Genomic DNA, 24,530 nt, shown 5'->3' with positions numbered 1-24,530 from the left:
GGGGTGCCTCCGGCCCCGGGACGCAGCGCACGTGCCCGACTTGGTGGTGGTTTATAAATGCAAATCTGTTTAACAGCCACACGCGCGTTTGTTATCTCCGAGGATGAGCCCGAGCTCTTTGAAGTCAACATATGTATGTGATTATGCACATATGTGCGTGACCTACATTCGGGGCTGTGGCACTTTCCCCCGTCCCCGCACCCACGCCGTTCCTTTTTCCACCATTGCCGTTTCCCCACTCGGGTTTGACTTCTCCACCCAGCGCAGCCATGGAGTTTCCATAGAAACATGAAGATATTAAACTGTAAATAATAATTTCTCCATAAGGAACAAAAAAAAAAAGACACCAAGCAGGGGGAGGTGGGGGGAAAGAGAAAGGAAAAGCAGCAAGCACGGCATCAGTACAGGGTGGGCATTGGGGCTGCCAGTGGGGAGAAGGCAAAGCTCTGGTTGGGATCATGGCACCCTGAGCTCACACCCATGGGTGGGGGTCCCCTGTATGTGCCCTATATTCTGGCTGCTGCTGCACTGTTCCCTCCAGCACTGCTAGCTCTGGGCTGGGGGTTTCAGTCTGACCCCTCTGCATGTCAGAGGTGGCTTGGACATCACTGTGGCTTTGGGTGGGTGATCAGAGCTCTCCTGTCACAGTGACACACACCTGGCTGGGAGGAATGCTTATTTACCACTGGTTATTTTTCTATCTTTAAATAGCCTGAAGTTAAGCGGTGCTTTTCATTTTCTCCCACTCAGGGCTATGCTGTTGTCGGGGGCTTTTTGCCTTTCTGTCTGTTTAAGTGATACTTTCCTTTACCATTAGACATTTTTCCCCCCTCTCAGTGCTACCAAATGCAAAGCAGAGTTGGAAAACCATCACTCCATGAGCAGAGGGGATGTGGCACATAGGGATGGCTTTGGCACCTCCGGGCACCCACATGTGGCACCGGGATGGCTGCAAACACAGCTCCCACCTCCTGTCCCCAATTAACACCCCCAGCTGATCATGGCATGGATGGGGACATTCCCAGTGCTGAGCCCAGTTGGATGCTCAGAGCTGCTCCCCTGATGGCATTGGGGACGCAGGGACCGCGGCCAAGTCAGGGGTCTGGGATTATCTGTAGCATAACATTCCCTGGGAATAAGATTGCAGCTTAGGGCCTAATGGAAAAGAGGAGAGAGATGGGATTAAAAGGGAAATAATGACTATTTCTTTGGTGAAGGCAGGGAAATGAGAAGGGGATTAACGTCCTCTTTACCAGCAGACCCCAATCCTGCTGGGCGGTCCCGGACTCAATGCCCACACTCAGCATTACACTCGGGCACCTCTCCCATGGGTGACATGGGGATGAGCACCCACCCTGCCACCCCTCTGCCCCAAACGAGGGCAGTTTTGCCAATATTGTCCCTCATTTTGTTGGTTTATTTTTTTTCCCTCTCCCTGCAGATTCACCAGGAATATATATATATATACATATATAAAATATTCTGCAAGGAATAAAACACTGAAAATTAAAACTTCACTTGCCGAGGCACAAGCCTGAGAATAAACCTGAAAGGCTCCTTTCTCTCGCCTTCGGTTGCACACACCGTGCTTTGCAATTGGCTGCTTTCCTGGAATAGATTCAGTTGCTATGATACCAAGTTTGCTTTTAACGAACCCCAGAAAATTAATGGCATTCAGCAGATAAGTCCTTAAAGTGGAACCTATTTTAAGAAATTCTTTCTGAATGGTTTACAAGTAGTCAGGAGGGAAGAGAAAGCTTCCCGAGGGCGGCAAAGCCCGCGCTCTCTCCCTTGCTCCCAGCTGGGGTTTGGGGTGTTGTTTTTGGGATGCTTATTGGTCCAGGACCTGGGGAGGCAATGGGCAGTGCCCTGCATCCTCCATGCGCATCCTCACGCTGCATTGCTTCGCTCCCTCCCGGCTGTCCCCATACGGCCTCACCGCTGCCACGAGCGCGCAGCCGCCTCTGCTGATGCTACAGAGCCGCGGGCAGATCCCTGCTGCCACCCGGCACGTGAGGCTGTGGGATGCAGGGAAGGGCCATAGGGATGGTGTTGCTGCAGACCCCGTGCTAACTCAGAGGAGCTCTGCCCACACGCAGCTGAGAGGTGGCAGTGGCTGGTGGATGGGGCACATGCCCCACAGACCAGTACGAGGCCAATGTGGGGCTCATCTCGGTGTCCCCACTGAGGTATGGGGGATTCCAAAGGCAGGAACAGCAAAGGCTGTTCCCATTCCCTTGCCATGCTGTGGGCAGAGCTGCAGCCACCTTATGGTGCCCAGTGCCTCCATTGCCATTATGGGTTGGGGACACAGAGCTGAAATCCCGCTGCTCACCCGCTCTGCTACAGCACATGGAGAGGACCAGGGAGCATCCCTGCTTTATCCCACACCCTTTGGACTTCAGCTCCATGTTCTCCCTGCCCAAAGCAATGCCCCAAAAGGGTCAGTCTGTGCCATGCTGGAGAAGGATGGTTGCTGAGACTCCCCAGCACAAGTCCCCTGCCCCTCTAGCCAACCAAACAAAGCAAAGGAACGACTGAGGAGCTGAAAGGTGCACCCCTTCATCTCACACTCCAAAATTCTCCCCGCTCCCATCTTCCTGCAGACCCCAGAAATGTCAATGGGAAGAGGAAGCGCAAGCTCAGGCAAAAGCAAAACCACAGCCGGGGTGAATGGGGCAAGGAGAGCCCACAGTGCAGGCACGGCGGGTCACAGTTTTGGCATTAGGAGCTGATGTTCTTCCCCTTCCCTCCTCTCTGCTGGAGAGGAGATGAAATAAGCAGCAGAGCAGTGTGTGGGCCATGGAGGTGCCCCAGAACCACCGCCCTGTGCCGTGCCCACCTCCCACGGGCATCAGCACGTGCCACGACTCATTGCAGCTCCATGACTGCAGCTGTGTCCATCAGCAGAGCTCTGCCCAAAGAACTGGGAGGAATGGAGCTCAGTGCAAAAACACCAGCGCAGGAGAGGAGGACAGAGAGAGGCCCCCAAACCCACCTCACAGAACAAAGCTGCTCCATCTCTGCAGGCGCAGAATAACTGACGAGCAGCGACGATTTATTTCCCTTCCCTGGTAGATAAACTGGCCTCAGAAACGGGTTTGTACGACATTACAATTTGCATGCAGTAATATTTTTAAGCAACTTCCCTTCTACTTCGCTACAAACAGGGTTTCTCGGGGGGTTATTTCTGAGCTGACCCCGTTTCATTTATCCCCAGTACACCGGGTACCACTGAGCTTAATTGTCGATGTGGAAATTAAAACCTCCGCGGAACAAAATAATAACAACAATAATAATAATAAAACAAAAGGTGCCGGGTTTGACGCTTGCCTGAGGAGCACCAGGTTGGAGTAGAAATAATCACCCAGGCACGGTCAGTGGCTCTGGGCCTCCATAAAAATGATTAAAGACAAAACCCTATGGAATGCCCACTCCAGCTCCGCGGCGCGCTCGGCTCCACTATCCCCTGCGAAGGTGCCACAGTGGAGGGCAGGGATTTACCCGGAGAATAGCGAGTGGGTTTTTACATTCGGTTCTCTAGCTTTATGATATCACATACACTCATACAGCTAGATAACCAAAGAGAAAAACCAACCCAAGGTCCTTAAGATCTGGCCTCAGCTGTGCCGCGTGCCCGGGAGCCGCGGCCACATTGGAGCCCCCCACTGCAGCCACCGTCCCCATCCCCGCAGCATGAGGAACGAAGAAACCCCAATGGTTTTGGTGGTCCAATGCATGGCCCTGGTGTTCCCTGGTGCCCAACTGAGTGCTCTGAACAACGCCTGCACCCAAAGGGCCACGCAATGCACTCAGCCCCGCGGCCATCGCTGGGCAAAGCGTTCAACCCCAAGCCATCCCCCAGCTGCTGCCAGCACCCAGCGACCCTGCACTGTCCGCAGCCCCCAGACCCACCCTGGAGCCCGTTCCCACTTTGAAATGACTGTAAATTACTGGTGGGGAACTGCTGAGTCATGAGAGATGAAGGTGAGGGGATGGACCCGGCAGAAAGGGCCCTGCGGGGTTCCCACCGCATCTCTGCTCTGCACTCATCTTCCTCCTGTTCCTCCCACAGCCTCTGAACGGACACCGTAAACGGGGGGGAACCGGAGCCTGCACTGTCGCGAGGGGGGCTCACACCCATGGGGCACCCCTACATCACATCCTCGGGGGCCGTTTTAGGGGGCACTTCACATTTCCTGGGGTTCGGACACTGATGTCCTGATATCAGCGTTCCGAGGGGCTCCGTCCTCTCAGTTCTGCCTCTCCTGCAGGTGCAACCCGAAGGGATCCCGCACCGAGAGGCAGTGGGGCGGCTTCGCTTACGGGTTGCGGAGATGCCCCGGCCGGGAAACTCCGGCCGTAATCGGTGGAAGCCCGGCGGCACCGATGTACCAGGTACGCAGAGGAGCAAAGCTCCCCCGGGACAGAAAGAGGAGCGCGGAGAGAAAGAGGAATCCCCCGGGAAGGGGAACCGGAGAGGGGAGCGAAGAAGGGAGTGGGGAGCGGGTACCTGCTCACCCCGCTGGGGCCGGTGCTGCCCGCGGTCTCCATCGGCTCGAAATCTCGGCGTCCTTCCCGTTCTGGCAAGGTGGGGATGAGGCTGGAGACTCCGGGACCTGCCTCTAAAGTTGAGGCAGAGCCGGCGGCGGAGGGAGGGCGGGGAAGGGAGGGAGGAGGGACGGGGCGGCCGGCGGGGACAAAGCCCGGGCGGTGGGGCTGGGACAGCCCGGGCGTGGGGCCGGGGCAGGGGTCACCCCCCGGGGGCAGGGCCATTCGCCACGGCCGCCGCTTCCCCCGGGGGCCGGTCCGTCTGCTCTCTCCCCTTCCCCACCGCCCCTTTCCCGGCCGCAGCCGGCCCGCCCCGTCGGGGAGGCGGCGGTGCCCCGGGGCTAACCCCGCTCGGGCCGAGCTGCGACGGGGCCGCCCCTCCCCGGGCGTTAAACCCGACGGGGAAGGGCTGGGGCGGGGAAAGAGCGGTGAAGGGGGAGGAGGAGGGGGCGGCCGGACCCTCCCGTCGGGGCTATGCTCCAATTGCAAAGGGGAAAATTGGCGGCAGCTCGGGAGCAAAACCAGGCGCGATCCTCGGGCCGGGACGTAACAGGACCTCCCCCCCGCGACGGGCCCGGTCCCGGCTCTGCCCCCTGGCCCGGTTGGACCCCCCTGCGCCCGGAATAAAGTGGTGCCTCGTCTCCGTTGGGCTCCGGGGCAGAGCCCAATTCGCGGGGCCGAGGTTCGGCTCCACGTCCCCACCCTGCGGCCGCCCGGGGCCGACCCTGCCCGAAGTACCCGCTCCTCTCTCTGGCACAGCGGGGCAGCTCCTGCAGCTGGGCCGGGCTCAGCGTCCCTTCCCCGGAGCCCGAGGCGCTTTGCACGGACACAACCACGACCCGCGTGTGCGAGCACCGAGTTGCCCCGGCACCGGTTCTGCACACCCACAGCCCCGTGCACACCCAGCAGCACCCCCAGCCCTGAGCACGAGCTGCTGCACACGCCCTTGTGCACACAAACCCTTGTGCTCGCCCGCCTTGATGCACGCCCAGCTTTGCACACGCACCCGTGGGCGCCCGCTGGTGCACACTTACACACGCTCAGGACAACCTGGTTTATCCCCAGCCTTCCCCGCACTCCCACAGCTTTGTCCCACCTCGGCGGCATCCACAACACTCCGGGGCCGCTGCATCGCTCCTGGCTCCGGAGATACGGTGCAAAACGAAACCACCGCACGGCCCGGGCACAGCACCGGCTCCGCCAACCGCCGGGCACGGCCCCGGCCCCGCTGCTCTCCTCTATCACCCCCGGGCCGGTCCCAGCACAGGGCCGGGGCTGTGGGTGCAGGCACCGCCGGGCCGGGGCTGGGTACAGCTCACAGCACTTTGTGTTTTGGAGAGGCAGGAGAGCTCCAAAGGTGCACCAACCCGTCCTGACCCCTCTGTCCACACCTACCCTTGTATATATATATATATACAGAACAATTCCATCTATATAAGTACGTATAATACACATCTAAATCTCCGTATCGGAAGGCGCTGGGAGCACGGCGGCGGCTCACGGAGATGCCAACCCGCAGTTCAACGGGAGGAGCGGGGCTTTGTGCCTCATACGGCGGAGCTCCGGCCATCAGAGCCCTCGGATGGAGACCGGAGGGGAACGGGAGGAGATCCCGGCTGCACCGGGCACCGGGCGCCGGCCCCGCCGCTCTCCGTGGTGCTGAACGGCCGCGGCGGAGGCCCCGGCACCGCGCAGCGCTGGTGCTTCCTCGGTCCTTCGCTGTTGAAACCGACACCAGTTCATGATTAGGATTAGGATTATTAATGATTCTCGTTAGCATCGCCGCCCTTCCCGTCGCTCGGGTGCGCGGCGGCACGGCGAACCGTTCCGAGCGAGAGACGGTGCCACCGAGGCAGCCGGTTGCCGAATTAACGGATCGTTCCCCCGCAAACCCGCTGTCCTCCCGTGGGCTCGAACCGCGCGTGGGCACGGACACACCGAGCCGGGGCCGTTCACTTCACCACCACCGGGCTCCGAAACGCCGCCACTGCCAGGGTTGGGGTCTCGGCCCCTCTGCCATTACCCCACTGCCCGGGATCTCACCTCTGAAAAGCTCCTTCCCGAAATGGCAAAAACCCCACAACGACTGTGACCCCAAAAGCTTCTCCGAGGGAACGAACGGGAACCACGGAACGGCCCCGCGGCTCAAAGAGCGGCCTCCGTTCTGGAAGGGCCGCTACGGGCACCGGCGGGGCCGGGGTTCAGCTTCCCCTGTTCCTCCGTCGCCCGCGGGCCCGGAGACGCCGTGCGGGGCCGGGGGGAGCCGCAGCAGCTCGGTTCGGCCCCGCCAGTGCCCGGCCCCGCTCCCTTCTGCTCCGCACCACCGAGGGGAGTCTCGGCAGAGCCGGGGCGGCCGCTCCACGCGTGTTCGAGACGCGAGGTGGGCACGGGGCCCTCCCGGCTCCGCTCCTTCCCGACACTTACCGAACGCTCGTCCTCCTCCATCCCTCACTCTGCTGCCGCGGGCACCGGTACCGACCCCGGCGCCTTTCGTCCCCTTTCCTACCCTCGCCTACACCCTCGTGTGCATCAAATACCTTCACTACAGCAGCCATGTTGGGCTCCGGTGCGAGCACGGCTCTCGCCGCAGGAGCCGCCTCGGCGGGATGCAGCACGGCTCGGTTCGGCTCGGCTCGGCCCGGCCCTCGGCCCCGCTCCGCCCCGCAGCCCGGTAACTTGCAGCCGTACCGGTAACGTCAAGGCCGGCGGCCGCGAGTGGGTCGCGCTGCCCGCTCCGTCCCGTCCCGCATCGCCGCTGCCCTTCGGGGTGCGGGCTCTGCCCCGGAGCGGAGCTGAGAGAAGGGATGGGAGAACCGCAATTACCTCCTGGTCGGGCGGGCGGGTCCCGCGATGCAGCCGAGCTCACCTGGGAGGGAGAAAGAGAGAAAAGCGAATCCGTGATGCGAAGCGGAGAACGCGACGGCTCCAACTTGGAGCAACTTTGCCGGCAGCGGGGGTGGTTCCGGAGCCCCCCCCGGTAACACCGAGCTCTTCCCCGGGCACACGGAACCGTCCTCCCGTCCCCTCTATGGGCAGAGCTCGGGGTGCCGTGCCCCGAAACGGCCGTGCCGGGACGCGGCCTCCGCCGCCGCAGAGATACGCGCAAACCCCGCGTCTGTCTGTCTGTCTGTCTGTCTGTCTGTCTGTCTGTCTGTCTGTCTGTCCGCCCTCCGTCTGCCCGTCCGTGCCGAGCAGCGGCAGCGCAGGGCCTGCAGCCCCGGGGGCACCGGGCACCGCACCGCCCCCCGCGCCCGCTCCCCCCGCATCGCGGGCACCGGAGCCGAGCGGATCCTCGGAACCATCAGCAGCCGCAGCTCCCCGCCCGGCCCGAGCCCCTCGGAAAAGGATTTTCACTTGGTTTTCTTCCCTTTATTTGTGGGTTTCTTTTTTTTTTTCCCTTCCCAGAAATGTATCTCTTTTTTTTTTGTTTGTTTGTTTGTTTGTTTCCTTTTTCTTTTCCCACCCCCTTCTCTTTATTATTATTATCATTATTATTATTTTATTCCGCCGTTGTCGCTGGGATTTATTTGCATTTAAAACACAACGACTCGTTCCCCGCACGTCGCTTCGAGGATCAATTGAGGCCGCACTGCCGGCGGGGGGGGGGAGAACATGAAGGGGGGGTGGGGACGACCCCCAGGAACGGGGAACCCGAAGCTCCGGCCCAACCCGCCCCGATCGGCCGCGGATATCGATGTGTGCGGGAACTACGGATGTAACAGCGGCTCGAAGTGGTTTTATTTCTACGGCCGCTGTCACCCGAAGATGTGGTGGCAACAAAGACCGCGAGGTTATTTGACGCTCGTCTTTTTGGCCTTCTCCCCGTTCGGAAATATTCCCTCTAAGCCCTGAACGTTTTGCACGGATCGCTCTCTCTAAAAGCAATAACATCGCGCTCCGGAAAGTGCTTAAATAGATATATATATATAGAGAGAGAGAGAGAGAAATGAAGGAAAGAAAGAAAGAATATCTGCTTTTCTATTTATCCTCGCGGCGCTCCTGAGCCCGTCGGAGGACACGCGGGATCTCACACGGTTCGGGTCGGGCTGAGCGCTTTACCCGCAACCGCGGAGATTTCCGCCGTCGGGAAACAACGGAGCTCTAAAATCCCCTCCGTGATCGCTCGGACAAGAGCCGAGAGCTTCAGCACGACATCAACCCGCTTACTTTGCTTTTGATAGGAAACGACGAACAGAAAATAAAAGAGATGGACGGATGTTTTTTCCCCTTTTTCCAATTGAAGCCCGATTCAGCTCCGGCCCTTCGGGTCGGGGTTTCCTCGCCGTCTATGCTCGCAGCTCGGATCGCCTTCAAGCACTACTCGGGGGTACCCCACCACCGCTCGGAGAGGCTCCGGCCCCTTCCCCACCTCGCCCCCCGGCCCCACTGCCCTTCCCCGAAGCCCCCAAAATCGCTGCGGATACACCGCAACCGCGCTCCGGCAGCCCCTTACCTCGGGCGGCGGGCAGGGCAGCGCCGTCCGGGCAGCCCGGGGCTATAAACCCCGGGTGGCTTTTGTGAGTTTGCCGGAGTTTCCCCCGGCTGTCCCCTTTTGTGTCCCATTGCCATCTCGAGGCCCTGATTAATTAATTTCACACTGGAGCCCGGGAGAAAATTTTCCCACAAACAAGTGGCCGGGGAGACGTGGAGCACCAAAGAAAAGGAGTCAACATCAAGTTCAACAGCATGCGGGAAGGCGATTTCCATCACAATCGCGTCTGAGCGGCCCGGGCGGGGGGCGGCGGGCGGCGGCCCCCGCGCCCCCTCCGCGCCCCCTCCGCGCGTTCCCAGGCTCCGAACAATCGCGCTCTGTTTGCCTCGCACATGCCGGCGTTTGGGCACGGAGGCTGCCTTGTGATAACAGAAATAATGAGGGGGGCTCGGGGAGGGGGGCAGGACGGAGGGGGGGGTGGGAGGGGGGGTTAGGGGGGGGATGGGGATGAGGAGGTGGGGGGAGTTGGAGGAGGGTGGAGAAAAAGGGAGAGGAGAGCGAGAAGAGGGCCGCGCACCTGGGCTGCCCGGTACCGACCTGTTGAGCCCCGCCGGTGCCCTCGGCGGTGTTGGAGGCACAAACCGGGACGGGCTCGGCCCCCAAAAGCCGGGAGGGGTCGGGGCGGGCCCCGAGGGGGGACTTTCCCTAAGTTTGGTGCCACCCCCCCCTACCAGCCACGCGTTTTCCCACAGCCCCGGGGGAGCGGGGCCCGGGGTGGCCGAGGCGGTGGTGGACGTGTCCTGCAACCCAAGCAGCTCCGCTCCGCCGGGCATTGTCCCCACGGAGCCCGTGGCCATTGTTCCTGGCGCTGCGGGAGCCGGAGGGAGGGCAGCTTTCCACGCCTCGTCCCCCCCCACCCCCCTTCGCCCCCACCTCAACACTCGCACACCGGACTGGAGGCACCGCAGCCTCTAAACCGGGGGAAAAATAAGCAATAAAAAGACCCCAACCCCTCTGGAAATAATAATAATAATAATAATAATAATAATAATAATAATAATAATAATAATAATAATAATAATAATAATAATAATAATAATAATAATAATAATAAAGGCCCGGGTCGGGGGGCACGGGATCCCCTTCGCAGACTTCCTTCAAGTTGGGAGAAGCGGGGAGGGGGCTGGAGGCTCTCGGTCCCGCAGCGCCCTGTCCCCGTGTCCCCCCGTCTCGTGTCCCCGTGTCCCTGAGGCCGCCCCGGGGAGTTGGCAGCGGGGCAGGGAGCGATAGGGGAGTGGGGGGGTATTTACCTCCCTCCGCACATCCGCATCCTTAAGGACTTAGCGGCAGGTTCGCCGCCGGGACACCCTCCGGGGTGGGGACGGGGGTGGGGGGGATGAGGCCCCGGCATCGGGCACGAACCGGAGCCCGGAGACACCCACCCGGTGCGGAGCTGCGGCTCCCGGAGCGGACTGCCAGGAGAAGGGCTGCGGGAAGCGGAGCCCCCGCGATCACGTTGTCTGTACGTGGGGTTAAACAGAGACGTCTGCCCGCGGCTCCAAACGCTCCGGGCCCCGGGCAGCCCGAACAGTTCGGTCGGGCCTTGGGGCGAAGATTCCAACCCCAACATCCATTTTGTTCCTTTTGGAAATGGAGATGGGAGAGAGAGAGAGAGAGAGAGAGAGAGAGAGGAGGGAAAATGCGCTGCTTTTTTTTTTTTTTCTTCCTCTTTCTCCATATTTTACTACGTAAGACATGACGTCCTCACGTCGGGAGCGGGATAGGTTAGCCCTGAGCTGGTGGGAACGCACGGGGTTTGGGGACGCGGGGGGCGGCTCTGAGAGTAGAACCTAAAAATAACGAGGGTTTTATATATGTAAAAAAATCGTACCGATGCTGCTGAGCCCATCGATGAGGCCCCGTAAGGACAGAGGGAAGCTGAGCCCCCCCCTTCTCTCCGGCCCTCCCCCACACGGCCGCCCCTCTGGACCGGGAGAACCCGGGGAGCCCCGCGGGACCGGGACAGGAGTGGGGGGCGTGGGGGGCTCCTGCCTTCCCCACCAGAAGGGGCTACAGCAGCGGGAGGAGAGGGATGGGGAGGGGGGGTCAACTCTGTGCCCCCGCTGTGCCCGCATCCCGCTCTGCAGCCGGTACCGGCTAATTCTTGCAGTCGGTGGAAATGAAGCCGAAATCGACTAATCTTTAATTTAAAAATATATACAATTAAATTAAAGATTCCACCAAACCCTACACCGGATGGTAGCGGCCCCAAGCTCCGAAGTGGAGCTCAAGGCCACCCCGCTTTGACGCATCGGGATTTTCGGTGTGCTTTCATAATCTCTGCCTGTAACCGCGGTTCCGCGCAGCCCCCGACCGGGCCGTGTTCGGAAAGATGGCCCAAGGAAGTCTGGGGGTGGGGGGAACAAAACACACACGGCACCGAGCGGAGAGAGGGGCCGGGCTCGTCGGGATGTGCAACCCGGATCGGGGCCCGCTCCGCGCTGTCCCCACACGTTCTGAGCTTCTCTATTTTCCCCTCAACGAATATTTCACCTTGCGGGGCTGCGAACCGGGACCGGGACCGTTCAGAGCCAGGACGACCCGTCCCGATGTGGGGCAGCACGAAGCAGGGCCGGGCCTGACCGTCGGTGGTCCCCAGTCTCCAGCCCCGACGGCGCGGTTCGGCTGCGCCCAAAGCTCCCGGTGCCGCCGCCCTCGGGCCGGGCCCGGCTCCTCCAACAGCGAGGTACCGACGGGTCCGGTCACCCCTCGATTTGGACTGGATTTTGGGGTGGGGGAGAGGTGTAATTTTGGCTCCCCGATAAGGATTTGATGAAAAATTCATTAAGAGACACTCGGCGCAGCGCTATGAATATTTCAGGGTTCGTGCAAAACAACCGGGAGGGTTTTCGGGGGAGAATGTGGGGAGGAGGGGGCTCGGCGACACCCCCCTTCCCGGTGCTCAGTTCAGCCCTGGTTTGTTCCGACGAGAAGCGAGAAGGGGCCGGACAGCACCGGGCTGAGGGATCCCAGCTCCTCGTCCCCAGCCCGAAGCTCGAACCCTGTCTGTTAAAGGGCGTGAAATGGAGAACGGCCCCTGTCCGACCCATGGGGTGGCTGCGGGGACACTCAGTTCTCAGCCCCAGAGACCTCCTGGCACTGCTCCGTGTTTATATGTGGCCATGGGGATCTGACAGGAGACTGTCTCTCCACCTCCTCTATCACCAAAACCACAAGGAACACAGAGAATCAGCCCCTATGATCCAGTCCTATGGGGATGCTCCCATGCACTGTGGGATGGGGACCCCAGAATCAGACAACCTGCTTCATTTCCAGACCCCAGGGCTGCAAGATCTGCAGTCATTCAATTTGGGGCACACAGAGCTCTGCCCCAATGCAGCTGCTGCCTGGATGGAGGTGTGACAGCGCAGGGAGGGAGATGAAGCCCCAACCGTCTCTGCAGCTCCCAGCATCAGAGCACAACACACTCCTGGAGCAGCACACCCCCTGGCAATGCTGGGCCTGCAGGTAACGGGTTTTAATGGGGTGGCTCCCCAGCTTCCTGGGATGGAATGCAGAGCCACAGAGGTGGCCCAGATCCTGGAGAATCAGGGCCATGCAGGATGGGTGGGTGAGGAATGCAGAGCGATGCTTCATCTCTTCCCAGTGCCATCCCAAGCACTGTCCCCTTCCGAAAAGCTGCAGGTTCCTCAGTGTGATCTTTGGGGTCAGCACAATGTGACACCCCACAGCTCTGGGGGGGGGGTCACAGCAAAGGGAGGCAGGCAGGAGCATGGGGGCTGAGATAAGGACAGGAGGTGAGAAAAGCCTCCCCACAAAACCAAAGCGGGCTGAGGGCACCCCGAGGCATCCCCTCCTCCCCCCCATTTGGGACCTGTCGCAATAGGATGTTACTGGACCTGCAGGCAGCCAGGGATGTGCAGCTCCACTCGCTCCCGGTCCTCCCACCGCTGCCCTCCGCTCTCCTGGCCGTTCCTATGTCCCCGCGGTGCGATGTGGTTTGTGTCCCCCCCCCCAGCAGCCCCCAGCCCCTCCCCGGGGCTCACCTCGCCCTGACATTTCCTGGCGTTCCTTCCATGCCAGCGGGTTGCCATAGCAAATCTAAATCTTACAAACAAAACGAGGAGAAAAAGCCTGATTAGCATATATTCAAATGAAGCATGCAATAATGCAAACCATAAATCATGCAGTCATTGCTATTCAATCAGTGTCTCTTACCCCAGCCCCCACATTTTCCGCGGGTGTCTCAGCTCTTCTCTGCATTCACAATCTCCCTCCCGGCCCAGGGACACAGAGGGGACCATCCCCACTGTCCAAGGGCACCTGGGCTGCAGTCACCTCTGCCACCCAGACCCCAAATTTGGGGTGATAGCTGCCCATTCCCATTGGCTGGGCACAACCTGGGGCTGGGGGCTCCGTATCGGTGAGGCAGCAGCCCCTAATCCGGGCTGGTATTTATACCGCTCGCTGGGCTCTATTAAATAGGAAAAACTCTCCCCAGGATTAATCTCCCTGTCGTGTTTTAATCTCGGGGCTCGGCTCCCTGTAATCCCCCCATGAGCTGAGCTCAGTGCTGCTGAGCAGAGAGGCCCCATCCCCACACCACTGTGATGCTGGGGGTAGGAACTGCACCTCCTGCCCCCATAAACCTGCAGTGCTTACCCTCTCCCTTGCTTGCCATGGCCATACCCAACACACCACAGTGCCCACAGGACACAGGGAGCAGCAAAACCCAGCCCTGAACTGGGCAGGTGCCACTACAAATTGTCCCCACTGATGCTTATTTAGGGTCTTCCCCTCCTCCCATCAATGGGAATGCTCTGTGCACCCACTGCATGAGGCCACAGCAGCATCATTTTGGGGTCCCATGGCTCGGCCCCACAGACACACAGATGCGATCAGAGTGGGGTGACCAGCTTGTCACCCATATCTGCACAAGAGGTGGCTCTGAGCCACGAGGGGACACGGGAGACAGCAGTGAGGAGTCAAAAGAAGCCAGGGTAAGGCTCAGCTTTCCCTTTGGAAACATGAACAACCTGCCACCTCGTTAGTTACCCTGAGCAAGGCAGCACATCCCAAACCCAAGGAGCTCACACCAGGCACCCCGACACCCCCAGCTCTTTATTGGTGCGAATGTAATAAATAGAGAAAAAGAAAAGAATCCCAGGGCCGCTGCCCCGGTTGTTCCCCCCGCCCTGGTCGTTGTAGGATGGGGCCCGCTGCCATCGGTGCTGCTGCTGCTCTCAGTCCTGCTGCCACCCCGTGGCACTTCCCAGGCATTCCCACTCGGTGGGGACACGCAGGGACAGAAGGACGGACACAGTCGCACAGTGTCCGGCACTGGACATTGCACCTCTTTTTTTTTTGGGGGGGGGGTCCTGGCCTCGCCGTGCCCTGCAGGATAAGGGCTGGGGGGCAGAGCTGCAGGGGGATGCGGCGGTGTCCGGGATGGGGAGGGGGCTCTGCTGGCAGCTGCATGGGAACGGGACCCCTTGGGAAGCCCCAGAGCTTGGGGACTTCTTGGGGGTCTGAGGTTGGGGTGGAAGCAGGGGGCTGCCTCCTCTGCACCCCCACAGCCTCGCTATCTCTGCCACACATCCTCAGCCTGCGCCCGCCGTGTAGGGACCGGGACAGTGGCAGTGGATCTCTGCTCCTCTGCCAGAGGCTGGGGTGGGGGCAGGGGGTAGGGGTAGCCCTTGGTATAGTCATCCCGTGGCTGGAGGTCTGCAGCACCTCGGGGGGCTTCGCTCAGGGAGGTCAGGCTGCCCGGGGAGGGCTGTGGGGCACCTGAAGGGCAGCCGAGCCCTGGGGACACCCGCTCCGACTTGATGCTGACGGCGTGGGGCTGCGGGGAGCTGCCTGGGGCCAGGTCCTCAGTGGGGACGATCCTGCTGCTGGCCCTGGGGTGAGAAGGGAGGGTAAGTATAGGTCACTTCATGCAGCATTCCTGAGGACACAGGGTAGAAAGGGACCCATTTCTGTGTCCCCATTCCCCTCAGTTGGGGCTGAGAACCACCCAACTCATCTCGTGTTCCAGCTCTGTCCAATTCCTCACCCCCAAGTGCAGCTGAGGGGGGGGCACGACATGCCCAGCTCAGTGCCTGCTTCCCAGGCTGCCATCCGCCCACACGCTGGCACTGCTGCTGGGAGCCTGGTGTGCGACAGCGGGGGATGCAGGGACCAGGTCCCCGAGGGAAATCCATCTTTAAATAGGCTCTGGGACCGGCTGGGATGTGGTGGGTGGGGGGGTTCCCAGGGGCATCCCCATGTACCCCAGTTTGGGGTGAAGCTGGATGGCGCAGGGCTGTGCTTTAAGCATTGGGCTCAACACTAATCTGGGTTCACCTTGTCCCTCACCCCATTTCCAGACCCCATTCCCTGCTGTGTCCTGTCCCCAGTCTGACTGCAGTCCTTACCCTAGTGCTGCCATGTCCCGCGGGGGCTGCCATGGAGCTGGAGGGCCAGGCTGCAGGAAGCCAGGAGGTGGTGGGACCTCGCCAGCCCCAAACTCTGCTGAACAGGGGGTGGGAAGTGAGTAGGAGCTGAGAGATTGTGACCAGGGCCACCCGACCATCCAAGGGTGTGGGGCCAGGACTTACCTGCTTGTGCTGGAGTGAGGAAGGGGAAACCAGTGAGGCTGTGGCTGGGGATACCAGGGCTGCCAGAGGTGAGCACTGGGCTCAAGGTCTGCAGACCAGAGTACAGCGGCCGCTGTGGAACATGAGGGTGCCCCTGATCAGACACTGTGCTGCCAAACCCCCATGGGGGCTGTGATGTCTCCTCTCTACCCACAACCCCAAGCAAAGCCCTGATGTTGGATGAGGAAGGGAATGGGAATATCCACACATATGGGTGACTTGCTGCAGAGAGCTGAGGGCTGGGTGGAAGCAGGGGACCCCTCAGTGCCCCCCTCCATTGCACCACTGCTGGGAATGGGATCCAGGGGGTATAATGGCACTGAGCATCCCGCAGGCAGCTGCACATCTGTGGTCTTGCATCTGTGAGGCCACTCTGCGGCTGGGACCTTCCCCAGCAGCACTGTTCCCATGTGTCAGTCTCAGGTGTTACAGCACTGGGGTTACCCCATGTCACTCACTGCTGCACTGCTGCTGCTCCGGCGCTGCCCATCAGCTCCCAGGTACAGCGGTGGTGGGGTCTTGGTTGCCAAGGCTCGGTTCAGGCTGCCAGCAGGGAACAGGGGGTAGCCAATACCTGAAGGATGGATGGACAGGAGGGCGGCACTCAGGGAGGTGGAACCCTGTGAGCTCCTGTCCTTGCAGGACCCTGAGGTTGTGGTTGGTGGCTTCAGTGTCCTCGTCTATGGCAGGCGCTCATGCATGTCTGCTCAGTGCTGCTATGAAGCCACTTCCTGCCCTGGCTGCACCTGGGCTGTGGCCACAGCCACGTGCTGTGAGCGGAAACGAAGGCGGTGGCTGGATCCGGCCCCAAAGACCAGTGAGGTGCAAACCTCCATAGCCAGACCCTGCTGTGGGGACATCCTACGGCAGTGCCACCACCCTGCACTGGGAGCACTGTGGCTCAGCTAACCCTATTTGTGACCAAACCACCCAGCATACTGCTGCCCCCTTGCCATCTCCTACCCACTGGGTGGGATTTCCACTGGTCCAACCCCAGCATCATTTTTTCCAGCTGCTTTTTTGCTGCCCAACCCCAGGGCTCACTCAGCAGCACCCATCCCACAGGACATGGATTGCCCCCCCAAACCCAGCTCAGATGCAGCAGGTCTAGGCTGTGTGGGGCCACCTGGGTGCCCCATAGCAATGACTCAGCAGTGCAGGAAGCAGCAGCCAGTGGCATTTCTGCAGCTGGGGCTGTGCTCCCTGCCCACGCACCCACCCCAACCCCGTTCCTGGTAAACCCCTGGGAGATGCTATGAGAGAAGCTTTGCATGTGGTATCCGGCCTGGAAAATCCCTATAAGGACTCCATCAGTGGGACCACGTCCTCGTTGTGATCCCACCAACATGCAGCCCTGCATTGCGGACCTACCTGGGGGCATTGGTCCTGGTGAGCGTCCCGATGGCTTCGGCACTGTGGGTTTGAAGGCGGGTGGGCGACCCTGGCTCTGCGGGGAGCTGCTGGCACTGCCCAGGGCTCCATCACTGCTGCTTGGTGGGGAGCTGCCATAGGGAACATCAGGCAGCGGCACTGGGCTCTGTGAGGTGAACAGAGGGCTGTGCTATGGGTTTGGGATGGGAACACACCCCCTGTTCCCCTGTGCTGGGGTGCAGCAGTGACTCACATAAAAGCGGGGCCGTGCCACCGTCAGATCCATGCCCTCATTCAGCTGCCGCAGCTTCTCTCCAGGATCCAGCCCCTCTTCCAGCTCCAGCTCATGGCTCTCCAGCCCCAACCCTTTGCGCTTCAGTGTCTGCAGGGAGCGGGGTGGTGAGTGAGACCCCCACCCTACCCAGCCCGCCCCACAGCCCCCACTGCTACCTCGAGGATGTCGGAGTTGGTGCGGCTCTCATGGGGCTCACTGTACTCCGTGTATTTGAGCAGCACTTTGTCCATGTCAGTGCTGGCGTACTGGAAGAGGCGGTTGGTGCTGTTGAAGATGATGAGGGCGATCTCGCAGTCGCACAGCACGCTCAGCTCATAAGCTTTCTTCATCAGCCCGAATTTCCTCTTGGTGAAGGTCACCTATGGGGAAGGGGACACAGCGCTGCCCCAAACCCACCACTGCAACCCCATCACACACCCAAACCCCTCCATGCTCCATAGCACCCATCCCATCCTCGTAGCTCCTGATCCCTTCTCATCCCCCCACCTGTCGGTTCCGTTGATCCAATATTCGGCTGATCTGGATTTTTTTCCGGCCCATTTTGGTTTCTTCGGCTCAAGGAGAGGCTGAAAGAGAGAGAAAAGCCCTGAGCACCCACCTCACACACCCCGCCTTCCTCACCCTTCCCCCATGGCACCTCCCCACGGTCCCTGTGGTGCTGCGGAGCACACGGAACAGCCTCAGCATCCCAAAGCTGCACCCCACGCTCGTCCCCATGAGGGTTTATGGGGGCTAATGGGGGAGGGGAGTTAGTAAAGAGGCCAGGCTGGCTGCAGGGAGGGTCCTCCATAAGACAAAAGGGACATTTTTAGGTTCAGGGCTTTGTGTTTTTATTATTTATTTTAATATAGTGTATGTTTTTTTTTGGGGGGGGGGGTTGTTCTTTTGAATGCAAACAGACTAAATTTGATCTCAGCCGTTCTGCGGGTCAGGAAGTGGCTGTATGAGGAGACAGCAAAGCAAAACCACCCACCTCCCGCTGCCACGTGAGACGCTGATGGGATGAGGGTGCAGCTCCTCGTGCTGCCCCCACCCCCCCAGCACCCATCAGCCCAAACCCCCTCTGTGATGCTGGGGTGCTCACAGGTGGCAGTGAGGTGTTCCCAATGGAATCCTCGCATCCATCCCCAAGTTGGGCACAGCCCAGTGTTGTCCACAGTGTCTCCAAGCCATGGCCATGGGGCAAGAGCTGACCCATGGGGCTGGTGCTCTGCACAGCTCTCTGGGGGATGATGGTCCCTATGTCCCCATGTGAGCCCCCACTGCGGGTAGGGGAAGCACCAACCCTTTGCTCTCCGATGCCCCAACCCGACCCGTTTCCTTCTCTCGAGCACGTTGCCATTTACCATCTTGCTCAGCTTCTATATTTAGCTGATCAAAACTAATTTTAATTTATGGAAGGAAATAGCACTGCTGTTCCCACGGCCCCGCTGCCACCCCGCATCCCCAGGCCCACGCAGGGCGTGAAGGTACAGGGGGTGACGCGACCACCCCGATCCCATGAGGAACAGCCCTGCCAGGAAAAGCCAACAGTTCCCTGGTGGCACCATAGAGGTTTCCCAAGGATGGTCAGACCCAGCCCCACCTGAACCATAGCACAGTGCACCTCTTTGTGGGGCTCAGCTCCCACCTGCCCACCCCCAACCCCAGTCCCACAAGCTGTATGTTATCAGGGTGCTGAATATGAGCTGTTTCCATCAGGCTCTGCTCACAGCCCGGTGTTGGCCCACAGCATCCCTGTAAGTGCAGCACGGCTGCACCCCGAGGGGCTATTTTTAAAGGCTCACAAACCTCAGTGGGGAGGAGAGGTTGAGCAGTGCAAGCTCAAAGGTGCTGGGTGGACAAAGGTTGCGTGCAGCAGGGACACTGAGTGCTACCAATGGCCCCTGGGATGCTGCAGTATCCCCATATCCCCACATTTCAGCCCCCCATCATCCAGCTGTGACTGCAGGTGGGAAGCTCAGGGTGAGCTGATGCCCCTCTCTCCATCCCCATTCTCAGTGCCCACGGTGCGGCCTCGTGCAATGAGTGGGGTGGTTTCATCAGCCGCCTCCTTGAGCTCCTCCTTAGGGCAGCTCCGTTCCTCCTGGGGCATCGCCTCGGCCCTGCAGGTCCTGATATGGGGCACTGGGCAGGGGTGAGGGGTTCGGACACCGCAGTGCGGCACGGCTCCTCCTGCCCTCTCCCCCCTCTCCCCCCCTCTTCCCCTGCAGGTATTAAGAGCCGCGGAGGGAGGGGGGAGCTGATGCTTTGGATTTTAATTGCTGTGATGATGTGATAAGCAGCGCTCCGGCTGCAGGCGATTAGCGAGGAGCTTTGCCACATCCAAGGACAGCACCGAGGGAGCAGCACCGCGGTGCCATTAGGGACAGCATCACCCAGGAGAGAGGGATGATGAGAGTGTGGGAAAGGACGAGGCTTTGGGTGCTCCCAGCAAAACACAGCGGAGCTCTCAGAGCCTCAAACCCAACCTCGACGGCTCTAACCCTGTACCAGGCTGGGAGAGGAGCCCGCTCTCATCCTCCGCCTTCCCTTTAACAGAAGCTGCTGCACTCCTGGCGTCCCGCCGGCCCCGCTGCCTCCCACACACAGGTATCTTTAGCTCCGGCCCTGCTCTCTCGCACGCACCCAACCCCAGCACCACGAGTTGTGCCCCCCCCCAATCACCAAAGCCCCTCCAGGACCCTGTAGGTGCTGCCCCAGCCCCCTGACTGCACCGAGGTTTATAATTAACCCGTTTCCTGTGCATCTTTTGGGGGTCAGTTGCACCACGACGGAGCGTGCAGACTTCCGAGCTGCTCTCTTAATCAGCTGCAAAGCGGCCCCTGGGAGCAGTGTTTTTCTATGTGCAGAAGCAGAGCCTATGGTGGCTGTAGGGTTTGGCTGTGCTGGTTTGGCCCTGGGCTGGTCTGGCACCATGGTGGCACACGTATCACACCAGGACTTTTGCACTATTATGTCCTTCTTGATCACTAGTGACCCCAGAAACAATGAGTGCAGCAAGCTGGACAAATCCCCCCCACGTCCAGCCCACAGGGCAGCTCTGCAGCCACGTCCTGAGCCCAAAGCAGGGATGCAATGAGAGAAGGGACGGGGTGGTCACGGGGGATTCAGTCCGTGGGGCTGGAGTCATCCCCAGCCTAATACAAGGAAGGGACACACAGATTCTGCTTGCCAGGGCTGGATGTGCCTTTCTGCATTTCATTTTCCCACCCTACAATGTGGGAATCAATGCCGAAACTGGAGGAAAAATGAAAAAGCGATAAGAAAAGATGAGGATTTTGTTGCCTATGGGATGTAATGTGGGCTTGACCAGAAGCTGCGGCACACAGAGGGACCAGACCAGCAGGGCAGCAGACTCAAAGGAGCAGTGGTTGCAGACAGACACACAGACAGACCCCAGGGTGCATCCATCTGGTGGGAGCTGCCCCGCTCTGAGCTGGGGATGTGACCCAGCTCCATGAGGATGGGCAGTGCTGGGGCTCAATGCCACCCCGAGGCTGGCATGGGGAAACAGCAACGTTGAGCAGACGGGGCTTTCTGCTTTTTATAGGTTGTTTAAACAACCAACCAGTAGGAACCAGAGCGGGGCCGGCAGGGGGGAAGCAGGAGGAGCCTGCTGGGAAGGAGAGCTTGGGGGGACAGGGGGTACCTGGGGGGACAGGGGGGTACCTGGGGGCATGGGGCAGTGGGGACAAGGGGTCCCAACAGCTTCTTCCCTATCTCACATAGACATACACTGAGCCTCATAAGACAGCCACGATGAGCACCACTCCAGCAGCACGCCAAAAAATCCCTGGGGGCAATTAAAGTGTGTGTGTCTGCCTGCTGCTGCAGCACCAAGGCTGGGCAATAGCACTGCCCTGCATCCCTCCAGAGCCACATCCAGGCTGGGGCTGGGGGCTGTGGCCTCAATGGGGTGACGCAGAGTGAAAGTCCCGACAGCACCCGGCCCTGCTGAGCGAGGTGCAGCACCAGGCAGGGGCTGTTTGGTTCCGAAATGACTGTGTGGGAGGAGGAAGGATGGCAATGACCCCCACCCTGAGGCAGTTCTTCCCCTTGGGAAGGCAGATGGACATCTAAACCCCCTCTGGGGTCCAGGCCACCCTACCCTGCTCCTGGGTTTACATCACCCCATCATGGCTTAATGAGTCTGACCCCCCAGCCCCCTTGCTGCTGCCAGGATGTGGATGTAAGCAAGAATCCCCCTCCCTTACACTGTGCAAAGTTCTCTAACTCTGCTTCTCACCCACACCAAACACCGAGGTATCCTCAGTGCCCAAGACTTGGAGGCAAGTAGGAACATCTGAAATCTTAAATCAAACTTAGGGCCTGTATCTACATCCCATACCCCACACCCTGAGCTGCACAGGTTTTCCACTGACCTGTGTGACCTGTTCAGCTTGTAATTAGGAACATGGGACATGGTCAGCAGTCGGCTCCCTGCTCTGCTCACCTTCACTCCAACAGGGGCAGCAGCCAATTGAGGGTGCTCAGCCCATCACTGCCCTGCAGCCCTCCTACCAGCTGCCCCCTTAATTCACTACCTGCAAAACTCCATCCCTGCAGCCAATAACTCTGGGAAACTTTCCCTTATTCAAAGAGTAAAGCCCCGGGGATGGAGACTTGCTGGCATTGGGCTGCAGTGGGCAGAGGACATGGCAGAGGATGCACCCTGCTGTCCCTGCAGTGATGGAGAGGCTCATATGGGGGGGACACACTGGAAGTGTCACACGTGGACAAGACAGAGCTGTGGATGGGGGACATCTCTCAGTTTACCAAGGTCCAATTTAGTGCCTGACCAGCACATGATCCCAGCAAAGCCATGGGGAGACCAAGCCCAGCTTGGGGTGTCTGTTCCGAGCCGGGCTGTGCCGTGCCTCAGTTTCCCCACATCACAGCGGGTTCAGCCTCACCACCCAAAGGCCTGAGGACTTGGGGGAGGCAGCCACGGTGCCGGGCAGGTCGGCTGGCCGCCAGGCTGCACTTTTGGGTTAAACCCAGGCGTTCCTTTGCTCGCAGACACGAGTAAAAATAACCGGCCGGAGCGCGGCGCAAACCACAGGCTTTTTATAGCCCGCCATCCCTAGACGGCGGGGCGGGGGCCGGGGCTCGGCCGTGCTCAGGGCAGCCCGCAGGGCGCCGGCCCGGCCGCACCGAACCGAACCGAACCGAACCGAACCCGGAGCCACACGGAGCCGCCCCCTCCCCCGGTCTGTGCGCACCGACGGGGCGGCCGCTGCGGGGCTGGAGGCACCGAGGGGTCCCAGCAGGACGCGGGGATGGGGCAGCTCTACCCGTTCACCCCCTCGCTTATCTCGGTGCTTATCCCGGTGCTCAGCGGCAGCTCCCGGTTTCCCCACCCGGTGCGGGGGTAACTCACGGCACTGCACCTCTCCGCCCGGGACACGCACCTGGACAGCGGCTCCTTCTCCTTGGTACGTCTCCCCCAGCACGGCCTGGATCTGCAGCGGAACCGGCCCGGCCCGGCCCGGTGCGGCCCGGCCGCCGTCGGGTCCCGGTCCCGGTCCCGGTCCCGTTGCGCTCCCGGGATCCGCGCGTTCCCCGCCGCCTGCTCCAACCGCGCGGAAATATTTGCATATCCCCGCCCACCGCGCGGGAAAATTTGCATATTACCGCCGGGCTCGCTACGCCATTGGCTGCTGAGGAGGGGTTAGTTTGCAAACCCCGCCCACTCGAGGGAAAGGGGCGGGGCCAAGGGCGCGCGCTGTGACACGAGGATGGGGTCGGGGTTTGGGGTCGGGGTTTGGGGTCGGGGGGGATACAGCCCTACATGGGGGGCACTGCCATAAAGGTAAGGTTATGGGGTTTGGAGTGTGAATCAGACGTCCTAGAGATGGTCGTGTCCTCATTGAGGTGGGACAGGTGCAGCGTTAGGGCTTCCCATCATCACCATGCGATTCGCTATAGGGCTGGGGGTGCTGCAGCTCCAAACAGCTTGGACGACCCCAAATGCACTTTGCAGGGCAAAGCGAGATGCTGCTGCATCGCATGGTGATATTGCAATGGGTGGTCCTGGGTTTGGGGGACACTGATGGGACTTTGCATCCAAGCCCCCCCAGGTCAACCCCAAAGAGGAGGGAACCGCCTGCCCTGGAGCTGCTCATCCCATTGGGAACAACCGTGTTTACAGCAGGGAACTGATGCAACACTGAACTCACGTGCCCAGGCAGCAGGTGGGAAGGAGCTGGATGGAAATGAGCTCCCCAGGATGGGGGGATGTGTCCTTGTATCTTCCCCATATATCCTTGTATATTCCAGTCCCTGAGCAGTGAGGATGGATGGAAGGGACCCCCCTGGATCACACTTTCTGTGGGGGTTCGTGCAAGCAGAAAGGACGAGGCATCTTTCTACAGAGCTGCTTTTAAAGCTCACGATTTATAGAGGGCTTCAGAGTGCAATTAGCAGGCTGTTAATTAGCCCGGCTCGTAATCTTAATTGATCACGGAGAGGAGGTGGGAGGGAGAGCAGGAGAATCAGGAGAGTAGCATCCTGCACTAACGTGTCCAGCTGTCCCCAGCTGTCTCTGGCTCTATAAGGCAGGGACACACGAGGTGGCCTCTTGTCTGCTTGGAGCATGGGACCTCCCTGACCCTTCCTTCACCTTGTGGTCTCCTGGGGCTGCTTCCAGCTGAGCCCTCTCTTTGAGTGCGGGACTGTCCCTGGGGTCAGGGGGTGCACATGGTGTTGTCCAGGCTCTGGTTGGATGCTCCCATCAAGCTTAAAAGCTTTGAGCTCCCTCTTGAGGCCCTTCCTGCCCCCAAATCCAGGGGTTTATGGGGACCTGAGCTGAGCCCCGAGTGACGCAGCCACACAGAGGGGACAGGGGCACTAACACTGGGCCTTGATTTGGGGACCCTGACCCAAATACCAGGGATGTGAGCCTGGGGACTGCCATCCCCCACAGCCAAAAATGTAAGCGGGGCTGGAAATGAGCAGAGAGCCAAACCCTCAGTGCCTGCCAAGGCCAACAACGCCAGCGTTCAAAATAGCCCCATGTCCCACGCGGCTCCAAAGCAGAGGGTGCCAACAGGAACCACCCACGCGGGACAGGCGGCTCTGACGGAAAGGTCGTCCATCCTGATCCCACAGCTGGGCTGGGCATGGGACCAAATGCTGATGACACCAGGTTGGTGGCATACCCCATCCTGTGCCCTCATCTCGGCCCTGGCAGGATGCATGGGACGTGCATGGAAAGGCA

At 60.2% G+C, this 24,530-nt stretch overlaps 2 protein-coding genes across 12 annotated transcripts in view; both read right to left on the bottom strand.

Moving 5' to 3' along the window:
- The window catches only part of LOC107325657 (uncharacterized), a 29,429-nt gene extending 15,992 nt beyond the window's left edge, over positions 1–13,437 (bottom strand). The window contains exons 1-3 of one of the 8 annotated variants that reach the window (XR_014935065.1): positions 13,223–13,280; positions 13,051–13,111; positions 7,375–7,417 (exon numbers count right to left, since the gene is read on the bottom strand). Coding sequence is in view for 5 of the 8 variants with exons in the window: in XM_032440944.2 (XP_032296835.2) it covers positions 4,514–6,006 (1,493 nt within the window). In the remaining 3 variants the exon portion in view is untranslated. Of the gene's footprint in view, positions 1–4,513; positions 6,138–7,374; positions 7,418–13,050; positions 13,112–13,222 lie in introns of those variants that run through there. The other 7 variants (XM_085517780.1, XM_085517781.1, XR_014935064.1 and 4 more) reach the window with 7 other exon arrangements.
- A 673-nt stretch (positions 13,438–14,110) lies between these two features.
- On the bottom strand, positions 14,111–22,875 carry MEF2B (myocyte enhancer factor 2B). 4 transcript variants are annotated; one of them, XM_015886664.3, is made up of 9 exons: positions 22,723–22,875; positions 17,795–17,874; positions 17,464–17,667; positions 17,267–17,395; positions 17,014–17,179; positions 16,101–16,216; positions 15,604–15,715; positions 15,421–15,517; positions 14,111–14,904 (listed from the first exon to the last, which is right to left on the bottom strand). In XM_015886664.3, the coding sequence occupies exons 2-9, from the start codon at positions 17,846–17,848 to the stop codon at positions 14,586–14,588; spliced, it is 1,197 nt and encodes a 398-aa protein (XP_015742150.2). In that variant the 5' UTR covers positions 17,849–17,874; positions 22,723–22,875; the 3' UTR covers positions 14,111–14,585. The 4 variants fall into 4 exon arrangements, with proteins under 4 accessions (XP_015742150.2, XP_015742152.2, XP_085373910.1 ...); XM_015886666.3 differs by having other exon boundaries at positions 15,421–15,514; XM_085517784.1 differs by having other exon boundaries at positions 15,421–15,514; positions 17,461–17,667; positions 22,723–22,870.
- Positions 22,876–24,530: the final 1,655 nt, after the last annotated feature.

Source organism: Coturnix japonica, chromosome 16, assembly GCF_054131305.1.
Source record: "Coturnix japonica strain WE chromosome 16, WE-NBRP24, whole genome shotgun sequence".
Classification (NCBI taxonomy): Eukaryota; Metazoa; Chordata; class Aves; order Galliformes; family Phasianidae; genus Coturnix; species Coturnix japonica.
The sequence above is the reverse complement of the archived record's forward strand: the minus strand, read 5'-3'. Positions and strand labels throughout refer to the sequence as shown.